This window comes from Medicago truncatula, chromosome 7 (assembly GCF_003473485.1).
Source record: "Medicago truncatula cultivar Jemalong A17 chromosome 7, MtrunA17r5.0-ANR, whole genome shotgun sequence".
NCBI classification, from domain to species: domain Eukaryota; kingdom Viridiplantae; phylum Streptophyta; class Magnoliopsida; order Fabales; family Fabaceae; genus Medicago; species Medicago truncatula.
The window spans coordinates 46,057,028-46,076,527 of NC_053048.1; the positions used below are offsets into that span (position 1 = coordinate 46,057,028).

At 33.7% G+C, this 19,500-nt stretch overlaps 2 protein-coding genes across 2 annotated transcripts; one reads left to right on the forward strand and one right to left on the reverse strand.

Annotated features, from left to right (window-relative positions):
* The first annotated feature begins 7,167 nt into the window (after positions 1 to 7,167).
* LOC11430826 (subtilisin-like protease SBT5.4) lies at positions 7,168 to 12,659 on the forward strand. Its single transcript, XM_024771207.2, has 11 exons — positions 7,168 to 7,245; positions 7,368 to 7,474; positions 7,576 to 7,673; positions 8,477 to 8,641; positions 9,697 to 9,802; positions 10,006 to 10,549; positions 10,664 to 10,758; positions 10,962 to 11,207; positions 11,335 to 11,449; positions 11,627 to 11,840; positions 12,066 to 12,659. Exons 1-11 carry the CDS (start codon positions 7,168 to 7,170, stop codon positions 12,596 to 12,598), a joined length of 2,301 nt encoding a protein of 766 aa, XP_024626975.2. The 3' UTR covers positions 12,599 to 12,659.
* A 1,972-nt stretch (positions 12,660 to 14,631) lies between these two features.
* LOC11443489 (protein NRT1/ PTR FAMILY 5.3) lies at positions 14,632 to 18,428 on the reverse strand. The gene is given in 4 exon segments (XM_039828153.1): positions 14,632 to 15,680; positions 15,763 to 16,331; positions 17,590 to 17,807; positions 18,093 to 18,428. Coding segments are annotated over 4 exon segments (1,881 nt in total). The 5' UTR covers positions 18,226 to 18,428; the 3' UTR covers positions 14,632 to 14,719.
* Positions 18,429 to 19,500: the final 1,072 nt, after the last annotated feature.

Here is a 19,500-nt window from a genome sequence, read left to right on the forward strand (position 1 = left end):
TGAGTCTTTGTGAATTATATTTATGGTAAAAAGGTATATGCGACAACTCCTAGATAACTACAATTACAACTTACAATGTTGCATTTTCAGTAGCTACGTGCAGCCACAATCACATCTGTGATTGCAACTTCTATTTGAAACTATGGGTCTAGCTTATTCAGCATATAGAATTAGGCTGTTTAAAAATTCTTAATACAAGTCAAGTGATACACCCCGTCAATTTCATTACCATGAACTATTGCCTTACTCGAGGAAGGAAATTTTAGAAATCCAAATGTGAGTGAATGAGTGATGAAGCGCCATGGTTAGGATCGAGATAGGATAAGTTCATTGTCAAGTTTTGGGGTCAAGTTATGGTGTCAAATTTGCTCTTGTAATATGTTACTTTCCCTATTAATGTAGACCGTGCTTTTAGACTCCTGATCCCAAACAATTATAATGTTCGTCCACGTTTCTTTACCACTAAGTAGCATATATTCAAATGATGACAATAAATTTAACATTTCATACCATGAAATAAATGCATGATGCAATCACAAAGGTCAAATATCTTCCAAGATAGGCATCAGCTATGTAGGCTCCTGCAAGTGGCATCATCCACACTGCACCCCCCAAGTTGCTTATGTTGTTTGATGACTCCACAGTACCCTCGTGAAGTTTACTTGTTAGATACACCACTAAGTTTGATGCTATTCCATAGAAAGCCATCCTTTCAAACACTTCATACACTATAAATTACACAAATGTATACACCATATTCGTAAGTGTTATTAATGCATTATACTGAAACTAGAATAACGTAACAAGCTTCAAAGTGTTATTATGGCAGCAAAGGGCTTCATTTTACCTACTATAAAGGAGCAAGCTTTCCATCTTCCAGTCTTTGATCTTAAAATGGGTCTACCTTTTAGGTCTACTGTTCCATCCTGAGTGTAATCTTCTTTCCCGTTTGCTGAGCCTTTTTCTTCAACCATTTCCATCATGATGCTGGACAAGAAAAACTATTTGGTCACTTGTTTGGGGATCAAGCAAGGTTATTAGTTTTTCTCACGAGCTTTTGATGTATTTAAGGACAAGGAAACTGATTTTAGAAGCTTAGTTTTCACTACCTTATGTTTTAAACTGACCATTTTACATTTAGCTAACAAACAAAAATATGTCGAAAACAAAAAGGAATCGGCCGGCTTTTTTGTTTCAGTTGGTGTTTTACATTTAACTTACCCACCAAGTTATTATTAGATCTTATCTTATGAAGCTGACTTGAGATTAGCATAGCAGAAAAAGTCTTGTGCTTACAAAGGAAAAAACAATACTCTGAGTTAAATTTGCTTTCAGACCTTTCACTGAGTATATTTATATATATGCTTCAATCCCTTTCTAGTCACTGGTCATGTCAAATTCTTTGGCTCTTCTCTCTTGTCTTTATCTTTGTTTCATGTTCATTGGCACTTTCAGCATAAGCACCTCTTTATTTTCAACTTGACTTTGAAACCAAAATATGAAGGTTGTAATTGCCAAAAGCATTTTTTATGCTAAATAGATAGGTACTAGTATCCATATATGTACACGTGGCCTCTAACAAAGATATATGACAGTTTACCGTTACTATTCATTACTTATTACCAGTAATTAATTAGAATAACAGCATGTCACCATTATATCATAAGCAGCCGGCAGGCACAACATTTACAGAATATGCTTGTAATTGTTTTCACAATTTTGAACGTGGAAACAAAATTTAATAGAAAAAGTAGATATAAAGGAATGTAAGACTTTTTCAACATCTGATTAATTATATAGAAAAGTGAGAATAAAATAAAATAAGTCACTAATATTTTTTTTTTGATAAAATAAAAATTAAAGTGAACTATATATTTCTACAGTTCAGTTTCCGGCGCTGCTACTATAGCTTTTCTGTCTTTCATCTCTGGCCTCTACCATTGTTTTCCGCTAACTGCCGCCATTAGGAAAATTTCCGGCGAGGTTTTTTTGAAAAAACCAACTTCAAAAGAAGCAGAACCTTCCAGTCAGTTAGACGCTAAGGTGCCTTCTCCTGAGTCATGCACTTTCACGCGTCATCACAGCTGCACATCTTCACTGGTGCGTGAGGTACTCGCTGCCTTGCTGACCGAATTTTGCAATGTTGTTTTTCCCATTGTGATTGTCGGCGTCTCCTCTTTCCGTTTTGGCACAGGTTGGGTTATGCATCTATATTTTCTGCTGCACTATTTGGTTTTTGGTGACTTTCCGTTTTGTGTTTTGCTCGTTGTTTATGTATTTGGGCTGTATCAACATTTTCCATCGTTTGTAAGCATCTTTGGTCAGTTTGGGCTGGTTTGCGTGCCTCAAGTATATGCTGCCTTTCATAAAAAGTGCTGCATATTCTATTTTGCCACCATAATCCATTTCAATTAGAGTTTTAGGCACCGGAGTGAGAACTAGCCGAACACCTGTTTTGTTTTAAGTTACCGGAGTGAGTGCTAACCTTGAATCGTTGTGGTTTGATCTGAAATGGTGCTACCTTTCAATTAAGACTTCAGCTTCCGGAGTGAGCACCAGCCCAATATTGTTGCAGCTTGGTTTTGCTTATTGTTAAGCGTCATGTTTTCTAGTTTTTGCCCTAGAGAGTTAAGCTTTGGCAGCTTCTTTCCTCTGTGGTGGTTGAGCATATTTTCTTATGTTAAGTGGTTAAGCATGAGTAGTTGTTTTTGCTTAATGTTAAGCTTTTGTCTATTCTAACATTCAACGATTTTTCCAAATTGGTCAAAGAAATCATGAGCTGTCTGTTTATACTTTATAATCACGTAAGATAGGTAGCATTCTAAATCCCAATTTTTTTAAGCGTAATACTTGAATTGTAGAAAACCATGGGTCGTGTGTTGATTAATAATATGTAGAAAACAAAAAATGTGCTTGAAATCCACGTGCAAAAGATAATATCTGACAATGATCAGAATGAGTAAATTCAATAAAGCACAAGAGAAGGTAAACATGCATCAGATACTTGAATTTCTGGGTCAAGATGTATTATTAAGTTTGTTGTTGAGTTGTTGTGGTTTAGCACCCCATAAGTTGTTAGCGTGGATCATAATTCATGTTGTTAAGCAAACTAACCAAACTGATTTATATCCCAAGCTAAAGGGTTGTCTGATATAAACATTTTTAAAGGTTAAGGTGAGTATTTAATTTGTGAATTATATTTATGGTAAAAAAGGTATGCGACAACTCTAGATAACTACAGTTACAACAACTTACAATGGTTGCATTTGCAGTTGCTTCAGCCACAATCACATCTGTGATTGCAACTCCTATTTGAAACTATGCGTCTAGCTTATTCAGCATATAGACTCAGGCTAGGTTTTAATTTTTTTTTGGCCTAAACTGCACTTTTGGCCCTCCAAGTTTTAAAATGTTGCGATTTTGGCCTCCTATTAAAAAAAATGGCAAAAATGACCCCATGTTTAGGGAAATATGCTCTTTTGACCATAACATAAGGGAAATATGATCTTTTGACCCCTTATCTTCTCAAAAAGTTGCGATTATGGCCTCTGTTTTGGGACACGTGGTGTTTTCTCAGCAATTTTGGGACAAAAGGGGCCAAAATTGTCATTTTTTTAATAGGGGGTCAAAATTGCAACATTTTTAAACTTAGGGGGCGAAAAGTGCAGTTTAGCCTTTTTTTTTTTTCGTGTCCGACATTGTTGACAAAATCCTGACTTAAATCCTAAAATCTAGGATTTTGCGACTTCTTCACCTTCAACGACTGAAATCCATAGTAGAATCCCAAAATAGGCAAAATCCATCGATTTTGGTTGCGATTTTACAATTTCTTATATCGATTCTACAAAAGTAGTTGAGTAAAATCCTTCGATTTTGGTTGCGATTTTACGATTGTCGATTTTTCTCTTCTCTTTGGAACTGAAGCAAAATCACGATTTTGACAACCTTGGTGTCTGCGATTCGAACCTCAAACCTTGCATATCCATACCAACTGAGCTAAGCTCACGGGGATAGATTTAAAAATTAGGCTTAAATGCACTTTTAGCCCCTCAAGTTTCACAAACTTGTGATTTTGACCCCCTATTTTCAAAATAGCACATTTGGCCCCCGAAGTTTCAGCCCCTTTGCAAAACCATAACCCCTTTGTAACATCCCTATATTTTATATATGCTATATATTTTAATTTTTATTTTAAAACAAGTAAATTTTAATTTATGATTTATTCACATGCATTTTCCTTGATATCTAACATAATGAATGAGAGGATCCTTGAGGAATGTTAAAGTATACGAAAAATCCTTAGCAAAAACTTCTACAAGATGTTCTCTTTTTGCATAAAAAAAAAATCGTTCAAAAAAAGCGCTAAAAGATTTTAATCGTAAATGAGAGGATTTATTACGTAGAAAAAGGAAGATAGATTCATATTCACATACATAAAAATTATAGAGGAACAAGAATAATCTCGGATTACTTTTTGAAAAAGTAGAAATCGAATTTTTGGTAGTAATAACATTATTCCAATTACTAAAATTATACAGAAACAATCTTTCACCCGGTATCGAAGGATTTGAACTAAGATTTTCAGATGGATAAGATATAGTATTCGTATATCTGACACATAATTTAAATATGTAAATTGATCCTCCAAATTTATTTTATGAATTCAGCGTTTAAAATAAATTAAATTTGCAAGACCCTTTATTTTTAATTAATTATAACCCTTACTTTTAGTTGTTTGAATTATTTTATTAGTATATTTGATCAATTTGTTGTTACTATATATAGAATAACTTTCTACTTCTTTATCTATAATTTTTATTTTATTTTAAACAAGTGTACTAGTTAGATTGCACACATTTTAGCACATGTTTCATTTCACCATCTTGTAACTACCTTTTCTACTTTACGTGGTATATTTTGTGGTTGCTCAATGCCTATTTTTACTCAATCTATTCTACTTATTGACCAGGCGTTTCCTTTTGTTACTGACGTGGTTTCTCAATGCCTCTTTGCTAACTCTAGTGTATTATTAGTATGTCATCCTAAATACAAGGGAATCCACTTCCCACGTATAAAATGCTCCCTGTATACCTGTTACTCCTTTATTTTTGGCTGATTTGGTTAAAGCCTAACGGTCATATAAGCCTCGATATGCTATCTAGTATCCATAATACACAATTAAGAAGAGACTTAAACAATTCTCATGGTATGCTACACATACCACATTTATATCTTATTTCTTCAATTTAAAACCAAGACACTATTTATATCTTATTTCTTCAATTTAAAACCAAGACACCAATTTTCTTATTGTCACACGCCTTTGTCTTCTTCTGTGACAATTACATTAAATAAACCCATCCATTAACCGTGCCTTAATCAAGACCAAAGACAAACTTGTTCTCTTGGTAGGTTCTTGTAAGCCACATCTCTCCCTGCCATCTTCACAAGTCTACAAACATGTTCTCCTACCCTTCTCTCGGCTTACACATTTCATCCGAATTTCGATGTCCATCAATCCATTCCTAACATTTCATCTTGTCTAATTTTGTAATTGCAACTACTCCTTCGTTCACCATTCGATCGGGCTAATTCTGAGAGTAAAAGAAATCGTGTCTGCACCGTAGCTGCAAGAGTCGGTGATTTAGAAAAAAAAACACATGAGGTAAGGGCACTTCCCCATACAACTCAAAATTAGACATTGGATTAGAAGCCGGTAAAGTATTTATATGTTGTTTGTATGCTTAAAGAAAAAAGATATTAATTTTAGAGATAATGAAACTCAGTAATGAACTTAATTCATAGAAATCTAATTTTTGTATATATTTAATTTTGGTATGCTGTTAGTATCCTTGATCAAAGTAATAGAAGATTAATTTAATATACAGTATATGGTAATTGTAGTAAATGAGGGGTATTGAAGACTTATACCAGCTAATTTTCATCTGTGACACTTGACTTTTTGTGCAACCGTAACATCAATAGGAAATTAGAAAAAGAACACCTGATAGTCGGTTGGCACACCATATTAATTGCTTGAAACCTATTGTTCTGAATTAATTGTTGTGCAGTGAATTTAGTATGTTTTTCCTGATTATTATTTAGAGCAGGGGAAACTAAATAGCCCCTTTATTCCAGTACTATTATGAAAAGAAAAAAAAAATAGTGGCGTTTTTAGAAAATGATAATGAATTAGGTGTAATGTCTTGGATCGAAATCCGGGCATTACATCCTTGATTTTGACTCGGTCAAAGCTAACATGCCACATTTTTTTATAAAAAAATATTTTCCTCACGTGACAGTTGTACAACGGTTCTTTTCATTAACATGAACTATTTGCTTGAGGGAAGTAATTTCAGAAATCCAAATGTGAGTGAATTAGGATCGAGATAGGATAAGTTCATTATCAAGTTTTGGGGTCAAGTTATGGTACCAAATTTACTCTTGTAATATGTTACTTGCCCTATTAATGTAGATCGCGCTTTTGGACTCCTGATCCCAAACAATTATAATGTTCATCCAATATTGTTACCAAGTCCTACGTTTCTTTACCACTAAGTAGCATATATTCAAATGATGATGAAAACGAATTTCACATTTCAGACCAAGAAGTAAATGCATGATGCAATCACAAAGGTCCAATATGAGATAGGCATTACAGGGTTAATATCAACAATTAACCTTAATTGATTTTAATCACTCATTCATCCCCATAAATGTCCCAAAGTCACCTAAGTGAAATCTGTCTATACCCTATGCGTCATGAGTATTTTTTAAGGGTATCCACTATATGTGGGATTTATTTATTTATTTTTTAAAAAAAGTAATGAAAATCACTTTAATTAGGTTTATGCATCATTTTGAAGTTTAAAGTTTAAATTGAAAAGAAAAAAAAAAACTGATAAGTATAACCGTAAGGTCCCTTTTGTTTTGTAACAAACACACAATTTTGATTTCATAATAGTAATCCTTACATTTCTCTACATTGTTTAACTATATCGTAACTGAATATTCAAAAAATACGACGCTTATATTTCTCTGCATTATTTAACTGTATCGTAACTGAAAATTCGAAAAAGACGGCAGCTCCAAATTTTACTTCTATTTATTTATAATAAGAGGTTGTTTCTTTTCATCATAACATCGTAAGTAGCTTACTTCAGCAGAATGTGGTCTTCCAAAAAGCTTCTCTTCCTGTTCTTTCTTTTTACTACTTTGTTTCAATCATCATCTGCGGTAAAAAAGGTAAAACTTTTGTCACTATTTTCTCCATTATATCAAAGTTTACATCTTTTCGTTTTTGCTACGTGCAGTGATTACAAGTTTAAGCTAACTTTTTTTGTTTGTTTGCTTTGGTTTAATAAAAGTCTTACATAGTATATTTGGGATCACATGAGCATGGAGGAGTTACGGAAGCCGATTTTGACCGAGTTACCGATACACATCATGAATTCCTTCAATCCTATGTGGGAAGGTACTCTACAAATAATAGAAAAAGAAAATAGAATTGCTTACACTTTTGTTGGTTCAAATTTATTTATTAGAAAAACCAATTAATATCTTATTGTAATTCAGCCATGAGAAAGCAAAAGAGGCAATGATATATTCATACACAAAGAATATCAATGGATTTGCTGCTCTCTTGGAAGAGAAAGAAGCTGCTGATATTGCAGGTAACCTTCAAAATATACACTCCCCTCCCCTTCAAAGATGCTTGAATTACACTCCCCTCCCCCTCCTTCTTATGTTAAAATTTACACTCCCCTCCCTTATAAGATGCTTGAATTACAACTCCTCCCTTAATAATTAAATATGCATTACACTTTAATTTATTTTAACACAAACAAATATTTTTATGATATATAATAATTTTGAACCATCATTTAAAAAAACAAATAATTCATTTCTTTACAATTTAAATGTCAATGATGATTAAATTTAAATATTTTGCTATTGATTTGATAATTTATAGTATAAAATTAACTTTTAAATAATTATGTTTTATTGTCTTTAGTAATTTTTCACATATTTTGATTTTATTTTTGGTTGTTTTATGTTTTATAATAAATTTAAAACTACATGCTAATGAAATTGTGAATAAAAAATAGCGAAAAATATGTATTTAATTTTTTATTCTATTAAAATAGACCCGTAATACTATTTTTTCTAAGTGTGTTAGATTATTATTATTTTTCTAGATTATTTGAAATTAGAAAATATATATTGAGGGAGTAAAGTGTAGATTTTAACATAAGGGGGAGGGGAATGTAATTCAAGCTTCTCTTTAGGGGAGGTGAGTGAATTTTTTTCTAATATGTTTTGAATAAGAGGGGAGGAAAGTGTATGTTTGAACATGAAAGAGGAGGGGAGGGGAGTGTAATTCAAACATCAAATGGGAGTGTAATTTACTCTAACCATGATAAATGTTATACTTAATGTTTTGTTTTTTCTTTCCATCTTGTGTTTTATATTGTAGAGCATCCAAACGTTGTGTCAGTGTTGTTAAACCGAGGAAGAAAGTTACACACTACACACTCATGGGAATTCATGTCAATGGAACACAATGGTGTGGCTCCTTCTCATTCCCTCTTTAGAAAAGCAAGATACGGTGAAGATGTTATTATTGGGAATCTTGATTCTGGTAATTATGATTTTTTTTCTCTTGTATATATCTACCATTATATTACGTCAAATTTCTACAATAAAATAGATGATTGATATTCTTTAAATAATGTGTTTATTTATATTGAATTGTGATAATTGTAAATAATCATGAAAATCATGGTTAATAATGAGTTCAAAAACCCTCTTAATTTTTTTTCTTAATTAATAGATAAGATAACTACAACTTCTTATTCAAATACTTATTTGAACATTGTAAGCCATATATTTTAGGGTTAAATATAACGAATTTTGATTTTATCCCTTAAAAAATAAAATAGAATGTTTTCATCTTTATAAAAAAAAATTATCTTATTTTTGGTCCTTAATGACCAATTTATGTTCATATAAATGTCAAAATTATAACTTTTTATGGTTTTATGTCCGTTTATTATATTCTACATTTATATATTTATAATAAGGTTCAAAGAAATGTCAAAATTATTTCCATTAAAAATAAAACAGAAAAAATTGTGAGATGAAAACATCTCATTTTATTTTCTAAAGACTAAAATCAAAATTCATTATATTTATAGGAACGAAAAACTTATTTAATCTATGCAATTTTATGTCAAAGCTTGTGAATCATAATCACATTTCTTGTTCGCAAAAGTGGGTACCCATGGGCACGTGAATCATAATCACATTTCTCATTATTACTATAAGATAATTAAGTAATAATAACAGTGGTAGAAGATGATCGTTTAGGGAAATTGTATTATAATATTTTTTAATAATAAGTGGAAATTGATAAAAAAAAAAATGATTGAATATTTTAAGGACCATCTTTTTATGCGTGTGTCCAAATACTATTGATTTGGTCTTCTGACCATGGAAGAATACCTTTAGATTCAATATTCATAATAGTTAGTAGTATTTCCCTTGCATCTAAAAAAATCCATTCTACTTTTTCATCACAACTATATTTCAAAGGTTCCATATCGGTCCTATGAAGTTTTATTGCACAATAATTTTGTGCAACAAACATGTGGTATTGTTTTCATCGGAGTTTAATTAAATTTGTGATCCATATAGGTGTATGGCCAGAATCTCCAAGCTTTGGAGATGAAGGGATAGGGCCCATTCCCTCAAGGTGGAAAGGAACTTGTCAGAATGATCACACAGGCTTCCGTTGCAACAGGTGATTAAGCTTCATTTCCTTCCAATCTTTTGGTTGTTTATACAGTGTTAAAAATATGATGAAAGTATTTATTTATTTATTTTTTTAAAAGAAATGAATTAATTGATTAATTTATGAGAAATATGCTAAGTGTTTTGATTTGTATCTTAAAAGCATGGACATCAAATGTTATGATTTAACCTTTTAATATATATTTCATGCAGGAAGCTTATAGGAGCAAGATACTTCAATAAAGGTTATGCTACCTATGCAGGGTCAGAGGTGGTACAAAACGGCACACTTGATACTCCACGAGATAATAAAGGTCATGGATCTCACACACTATCAACATTAGGAGGGAACTTTGTTTCCGGAGCTAATTTTGTTGGCTTAGGCAACGGAACTGCTAAAGGTGGCTCTCCCAAAGCAAGAGTTGCTGCTTACAAAGTCTGCTGGCCACCAATTGATGGCAGCGAATGCTTTGATGCTGATATCATGGCAGCCTTTGATATGGCTATTCATGATGGGGTTGATGTTCTTTCCATATCTCTTGGAAGTCCTGCTGTTGATTACTTTGATGATGCTCTTTCAATTGCTGCATTTCATGCTGTTAAGAAAGGCATCACTGTGTTGTGTTCAGCTGGAAATTCTGGACCAACATTTGGAACTGTTTCAAATGTTGCACCTTGGATATTAACTGTTGCTGCAAGTACCTTAGATAGAGAGTTTGATACTGTTGTTCAACTCCATAATGGACAACACTTTAAGGTATTATCCAATTTTTCTTCATCTTGTGACATACCATTAATAAAGTCAAGTTTTTCATTTTTTCTATCACTTCCATTTTCTTCTCTAATATTTCCATTATCGATTGATTATCAGGGAGCTAGCCTTTCTACAGCTTTGCCAGAAAACAAGCTTTATCCACTCATTACTGCTGCTGAGGCAAAATTGGCTGAAGCACCGGTTGAAAACGCGTAAGTATATACTGCTTGTATTTGCGGTCTTGTTTGTTGTTTAACTTATTTTTGGAATGGTGAATGTAAATATAATTGGTTGTTAGTAATGTCAATGGAGGATTCAAACTGACATCACCTCATCTCTAAAATTCTGATGTTCATGTTTAGTGCTTTTGAAAGTACAAACATGGTAATTAACATGATTTGTTGCCATTGTGTAGTACTCTATGTATGAATGGAACAATTGACCCCGAGAAAGCAAGTGGCCGAATATTGGTTTGTCTTCGAGGTATTAATGGGAAAGTGGAAAAGAGTCTTGTTGCTTTGGAGGCTAAAGCAGTTGGAATGATTCTTTTTAACGATCGGTCTCATGGCAATGAGCTTACTGATGATCCTCATTTCCTACCTACAGCACATATTATTTATGAAGATGGTGTTGCTGTCTTTGCCTACATCAATTCAACCAAGTAACTTTTGTTGCTCCTCCTTTTGTCATCCCTTCATTTGCTCCCTCCTTTTCTTCATAGATAATTCAATTAATTCAACATTGTTCTCTTAACACCGTTAATTAATGTCGTTATTATCATATAATAGGAATCCACTAGGATATATTCATCCACCCACAACAAAGTTGAAAATAAAACCTGCTCCAAGCATGGCGGTCTTCTCCTCTAGAGGGCCTAACACAATCACACCAGAGATCCTCAAGGTTTGCCTATTCTTTCATTATTAATTTCAAACATGTGTCACAAATCATACTACATATTTTATTTCCTAACATGGTATTTTCCAAATTGTCCGTTAGTTGTAACTTGTGGTTTTACACGAGTCTATTGTAGTTTCATTTTCTTTCTTTCACCTCACCTTTTTATTTTTGATTCTTTAGCCAGATGTAACCGCACCCGGTGTGAACATTATTGCTGCCTACTCAGGAGCGGTTAGTCCCACAAAATTGGATTCTGATAAACGTAGGGTTCCTTTCATGACAATGTCTGGAACATCCATGTCATGCCCTCATGTGGCTGGAGTCGTTGGCCTTCTTAAGACTCTCCACCCCACCTGGAGTCCATCAGCTATTAAATCTGCAATCATGACAACTGGTAAGTAATGTAACATCATTAGATTACTCATGAAATGATGATATGATACCCCACGTAATATAGTTTGTTAGCTGTAACATCTTCTATATACGTTTCCTATCTAGTTGTTGTATTTTCTTGCAATTGATATATCTTTTCAGTTTTGCTTCTACGATTCATTGAGATTTAGTCTTGAATAAAGAGAGGAGAAAATATCTATTGATAATATGATGTGTTTTCTTTCAGCTAGGACAAGGGACAACACTGTTAAACCTATCGTTGATGATATTAATGTCAAGGCAACACCATTTGACTACGGTTCTGGTCACATAAGACCAAATCGTGCCATGGATCCTGGTTTGGTGTATGAGTTAAACATCAATGATTACATAAACTTTCTTTGTTTCTTAGGTTATAACCAAACACAAATTAGCATGTTCTCCGGTACTAATCATCATTGTGATGGTATAAACATTCTGGATTTCAACTATCCTACAATAACAATACCTATACTCTATGGTTCAGTTACTTTGAGTCGGAAGCTGAAAAATGTTGGACCACCAGGCACTTACACTGCAAGCCTCCGTGTACCTGCTGGACTTTCGATATCAGTGCAGCCTAAGAAGTTGAAATTTGACAAAATTGGTGAAGAGAAGAGTTTTAATTTGACAATTGAAGTTACTAGATCAGGTGGGGCTACTGTATTTGGAGGCCTAACTTGGTCAGATGGCAAACACCATGTTAGGAGTCCAATTACAGTTGGAGGAGTTAAAGGTTAGATTAGATTTTTTTTAGGGAAAGTTAGATTAGAATTTTATTATGAGATTTAGGTATGCATCATCAATTAATAACAATTTAGGAATTAGGATGAAATTTTTAGTTTTTTTTTTTTTTTTTTGGGTTTCTATTGTTGGAAGATTGAAAAAAAAAAGGTAAACTCATAGCTTGAAATTATTGATTTTTATTATTATTTTCTATTTATTACTAGTCGTTCCCTCTTTGTAGCAATTGCTATTTAATTGCAGAAACAAAATAAATATGTGTTTGCTTTCTATTTGTAATTGTATATAAGTGCTTAAAAGATCATTAATTATACTCTTAATTAAGTTTTAAAAAAGTAGTAGTATAAATTTATCAGTTGTTCTTGATTGATTCTACTTTTGTCTTAAATTATACTTAATCATTTTACAATATCAATGAAACATTAATATTATTTTTCTTATAATATCGTTAAGGGATAGTCAAAACGATTTATAATTTGAGACAAAAAAACTATTAATTAAATACAAAAGAAAATGAATTACTCCAATATCAATGAAACATTAATGTTACAGCTATGTAAGCTCTTGCAAGTGGCATCATCGACACTGAACCCCCAAGTTGCTTATGTTGTTTTTTTATTTTTTTATTAAGGAAAGTTGCTTATGTTGTTTGATGACTCCACAGTACCCTCGTGAAGTTTACTTGTTAGATACACCACTAAGTTTGATGATATTCCGTAGAAAGCCATCCTTTCCAACACTTCATACATTATAAATTACACAAATGCTTACGCCATATTCATAAGTGTTATTGATGCATTATATACTGTATGTGAATACAATAAAATGAAAAAAGTGAAAGGATTATGATATCCAAAAAATTGTGCTGAAACTGGAATTACTTAATCAGCTTCAAAGCAGGCAGCAAAAGGCTTCATTTCTATAAAGGAGCAAGCTTTCCCCTCTGCTGGGCCTTTTTCTTCTACCATTGCCATCATGATGCTGGACAAGAAAAACTACTTGGTCACTTGTTTGGCGATCAAGCAAGGTTACTAGGTTTTCTCATGAGCTTTTGATGTATTTAATCAAGGAAAAGGAAACTGATTTTAGAAGCTTAGTTATCACTACCTAAGTTTCAAAATTGTCTATTTTACATGAGCTAACAAAAAAAAAATCGAAAACAAAATGAATCGGCCGGATTTTTCGTTTTGTAGTTCTTATGAATTCACATTTTTAACCTCTTCATTTCTATGCTGATTCGGTTGGTGTTTTACATTTAACTTACTCATCAAGTTATTATTAGATCTTGTGAAGCAAACTTGAGATTAGCATAGCAGAAAAAGTTATATGCTTACAAAAGAAAAAACAATATACTGTTGGTTAAATTTCATTGAGACACTAAAGTTCAGTTTCCGGCGGCTGCAACTATTGCTTTTCGGTCTTTCATCTCGCCTCCAAATTGTTTGGCACTGTAATTAGGAAATTTTACAGCGAGATTTTTTGACGAAACAAACCTCAAAAAAGCAGAATTTTCTGGTCAGTCAGACGCGCTAAGGCGCCACCCCTGAGTCATGCACTTTCACTCGTTGCTTCATCATGTATGCTTTCACTTCATCATGTACTAGTGACATGGCATGGAATATACTTGTTTGTAGTTATCTAAGTTGTTAAAGTTTTGAATTAACTAGCTCATAAACATTCTGAGATTAGATCATAAGAAGTCTCTTACCCAAGTGCATCTGATAAACTTTAATTATTATTTTCTCCCCTGCCTAACTGCAAGAGTTATCAGAATTGATTCTGCATTCTTGGTTTTTTTTTTAATAAATATTTTGCCTCTTTTGCTGTAAGTATCGAATTACATACATGGAATATATTCTAGCATATGGTGGTTTCTTTAACATATAATGGCTGAAGGTTTTCTAGGAATTACATACATAGTTTTTCTCCGTAGAGGTTCTTTATCATTGATGTAAAACTCTTACTGACAATGTTAATGTTTTTAAACAAGGAAAGACCGCTGCATTCAAATTTAATTGCAAAAATGGGAATGACAATAGATGAACCATGGTAAGACAAATCTGTAGCTATTTATTTACTGAAAGGCGAATAGAAAAAAGGAATGACGGTCATGTTTTCCTACGAGTTGGCATCTTGTTGTGGAGTGCTTTTGCTTATTCTAGGAATATTCTGAGATGAAGCTGGGTTCATCTCCAAACTTGATTTGTCTTGTCTGACATCAACGTTATATACAAATACCTTGGCAACAACCAGAAAGCAAAGGAAGTTGAGCAAGCTTAGTACTGCCATGAACATATAATAATTATCTAAACGGGAGATGTTTAGGTTATCCAAAACCCAACCTTTGTGACCATGTCTCTGAGTGATATTAGCAACAACTGAAAGAAGGAAAGTACTTAGAAAACTTCCTAAACCCAAGCTGGTTGTAAAATATGATGTTCCGAGACTTTTCATGCCTTCTGGTGCTTGATCATAGAAGAACTCTAACTTGGCAATTTCCACGAAGGTATTAGCAATCCCTCCCAGGGCAAACTGAGGGAGGAGAATAAAAATAGTAAGGGGAATTGTATCATGCCGGCCAAAGAGGTTGTTTTCTCTTGCAACACGGAGTCTCTTCCTCTCAGCCAAGCATGCAGTGACCATTATAGCGATGTTCAACACTAGGCCAATTCCTAGTCTCTGCAACAGTGTGATTCCTCTGGGGTTCTTTGTGTATCGCCGGATTATTGGAACAAAAGCAAGGTCATAGACTACAATGCTTATAAGCATGAAGATAGTTTTAAATGTTGTTAAACAGGCTGGAGGGATATCAAAATGTGGTCCCATTCTTCTGTCTAGCGTGGTGCCTTGTTTAATGAAGAGTGTAGTTGATTGAACTATCAATGTGCTTGGGATAAGTGTTGTAATCAACTACACTCTTCATTAAACAAGGCACCACGCTAGACAGAAGAATGGGACCAGTGTTGTAATCAAAATCGGAATCATTTTTGTCATTTGTTTGGTTTCCTCAACTTGTGTCACTGTACAAAGCATCCATGGTGAAGTTTGGCCTGTCTTTGTAGCCGCTTTGTCAAGGAAACTACAAGCATATAAGAAGTGATGCATTTATGACATGAAAGAAGATGGTGAAATTGAAATGATAAAACACAATTAGATCTAACCTCAACGAAGAGCTGCGATCAATTCTATTTCTTACGTTGCATGCATATTTTTCTATGCTTAACTCATGTAGCTCTTTTGGATCTTCTGGGACCCGTGTCATCCACTTTCTCATAGCTGCCACAAAGACTTGGAGCATTCTAGTTATAGGGCTGCCTGAGGGCAATTTATGCCTATACAATGGAGTTCCTACCAAAAACACTAATACTGAAACCGCAAGTCCAGCCGTAGGAAGGCCATATCCTACGGCCCAACCCACTCTGTCTTGTATGTAGATTACGAAAGTGTTGGAGAATAGGGTACCTAGGAAAATACTGAAATACCACCAATTGAAGAAGGAAAGTTTATAGGTCCTCTCTTTGGGCTCGAACTCGTCAAATTGGTCTGCTCCCATCGTAGAAATGTTAGGCTTTGTTCCTCCTGTTCCTACAGCAATGATGTACAGGGCTAGGAAGAAAATACCCCTTTGCAATGGTGATGCCCTGGGGCAATTTTGGTCTGCAACTCCTTGTGCACATTCTGGTGGCCTCAAAGATGTTACTGAGACAGCTAGAGTCAACAAACACATTCCCTGTGGCCAAACAAAAGAATGGTAAGTCTGTTTTTAATCATATAAATAACACACTAAATGACACTCTTTTGAAGCCTGAATGCATCGAGCAATAACATCTAGAAAAACAATAATGCATGTGAAATCCAAGTGTGAACAATAAAATCTAATCGTAGTAAAAAATGAACTAAATGAGGATATCATAGGAAAACATTGTACTAGAATAAATAGTTGAAAGATTTTGGGTCAGGAAAAATTGTCAAGTATGTTGTTTTGGTCCATCATGCAAATTTCGTCATAGGGGAAACTTTCTAATGTTGGGATGCACATCTTTGTAAAACCTTTCCTTTGATGAGACCAATCTATTTCCCAAGTTTAAGGCTTGAGTATGACCTGTTTATCTTTTTTTGGGTAAACATTTTGGAAGTCCATGACTAGCTTTTAAGATTATAATCTTGTAGTCCTTGTCTTTAAAAATCACAATGCATTCATACTTTTATAGTGGTTACACAGTGTGCCAAATTGCATCACAACATATTGGGGTATGTTTATCATGGTAACAGGTTATCACATTACGTCAAACCTTGAAAGTTCTCTTGTGAATTGTTCTTCATTCATCTTTCTTTAGTAGATTCAGAAGTTCTCATGCGAAGGGCGGTGATATTTTAAGATAATAGTGAGTTGGAAATAAAGAATTTGTGGGATGTGGGAGGGGTGAGCAATAGTGTGGTTATTTGAAGGTGAATCGGCGAGATACTCAATGTATAAACAGCATAAGTTCATGCCACAACTCCACATCCACAATACACATCACAACAATCACAATGTTCACAATTGCAGTCGCAGTGGCTGCAACCACAGTCACATCTGTAATTGCAGCTTCTATTTGAAACAAAAGGCCTAGCTTATTTAGGCAAATTAAATAGGCTTAAACTAGGTTAGAAAAGTCTTAATTCAAGTCAAGTCATACAGTCCCAAGTGATTGCATGACCATGAACTGTATTCCTTTCCTTGTGTGAGAGAATGTTAGAAAATCTAAATGTAAGTGAGTCTATATGGTTTGGATTCAGCTAGGATATACTCATTGTCAAGTTTTGGGTTATGATATGTGTCAAATTTACGACTGTGAATTTCTGTTATAGTTGCTTGTCTTAATATTACATATGGTCTTTGTTTATGGACTCCCCCATCCCATCCCAATCATAATGTTCATCCAATAAATTTTACCTGCTACTAAGTAGCATATACTCAAATGATGAAAATAAATATCATTACATACCAAGAGATAAATGCATGATGCAATTACGAAGGTCCAATAGCGGCCAAAATAAGCATCGGCTATGTAAGCTCCTACAAGTGGCATCATCCACACCGAACCCGCCCAGTTGCTAACGTTGTTTGCAGATTCCACAGTTCCCTCATGGAGCTTATTTGTTAGATAGATCACTAAGTTTGATGCTATCCCGTAGTAAGCCATCCTCTCAAACACTTCATACCCTATAAATTACACAAAAATGCATAATAATAATTCATTTGTTGCTATATATGAAAACAATAAATTGGAAAAATGAGAACAATATTAGGGTATCTAAAAAAAGATGAAACTATGTATGTTTAGATTGACGATGAGTTTATCAAAACCACACTGACACTATAATTTTGTCAAAATTCTAAAGTATATGTCATTCGCCAAAATTGTAGAGGCACAATGTGATTCCATCGATCCCATAGTGTATATAGTATATACAAATATGCACGAAGCCAAAAAACGCTTCACTTTACCTACTATGAAGGAGCAAGCTTTCCATCGTCCAGTTTTTGATCTTAAAACAGGTCTACCTTTTAGGTCTACTGTACCATCTTGAGTGTAATCTTCTTTCCCACTTGCATGGCCTTTTTCTTCAACCCCTTCCATGATGCTGGAAAGAAGAACTACTTCTGTTGTTAAGCTTTTATGTTGGAATCATGCAAGGTTGCTAGCTTTTCCTTATGAGCTTTTTGGTCTATTTAAGGACGGGCTATTAGATTTTAGAAGTTTGTCTTTTACTACCTACCTACAGTTATGTGTTGTCCATTTTGCATGACCTAACTAATAGAAAACAAATAAGGAATCCGTCACATCTGTTTGGCTCTTCTTTCTTTTTGACTTCGCTTGTTGTTTACCTTTTTTTTATCAAGCAGTCTATCGACTAGAAAGATTCATTGGAGGTGAATAAGTGAAGTGTCCGGAGTTCGAACTCTGACCTTCATATAAAATATATATTATCTCTTATCAAGTGAGTTAAGCTCACGGAGACGTTTGATGTTTACCTATAACTCATCTTGAAGATGACATGATATTGATTTTGACATGTCACAAAATATTGTGCGCTATGTACCCTTTTTCATTGACATTTGTAATACTACTATAGGACCCAATGTTCATGTCTGAGTCCTATGTTCATTCTTAAATTCAGTACATTGGCCCTTCTTATTCTAACTTTACTTTGAATTCAGTGTCTGCCGTTTCCATGTGTACAAATGGCCTCAAACAAAGAGATATTTCTTGTATTAAATGTGCAAAACTTAGTTACCCCAGTTGTTAGATTAATTATGATTTAGTTGGTCCAATTGACTTTTTTTAAGGGTGGTCCAGTTGATTATAGTAAGTCTTGGTGTAACAATTTTCACATAATCATATTATTTTGGCTAAAATGCATTGTTGGCTCCTCAAATTTTCAAAAGTTACAATTTTGATCCTTCTATTTTGAAAATAGTATTTTTGGCCCCCAAGTTTTAGGCCCATTGCAAAACCATTGCCTCCCTTGATTTTAACTCGGTCAAAGCTGACTTGACGCATTTTTATTACTCCCTCCGTCCCTAATTATAAGACCCTTTTGAGAATTTTTTTTGTCCCTTTTTATAAGACTCTTTTGTTATTTTCAACTACATTAATTATTTCTTTACATACATGCCCCTATTTATTATACATCTTTTTCTTCAATCAACAATAAATAACATGTTGAAAACATAAACTAACATTCTTTCTTAAAGGATAAAATTGTAAAAACAATAGTGATTACAAACAACTTTAATACAAATATTCACTATCTTAATTCCCGTGATTTTGACAAAATGGTCTTATATATAAGGACGGAGGGAGTATTATTTTGTGCCATATGAACAGCCTACATGAATTTTTAGAACAAAA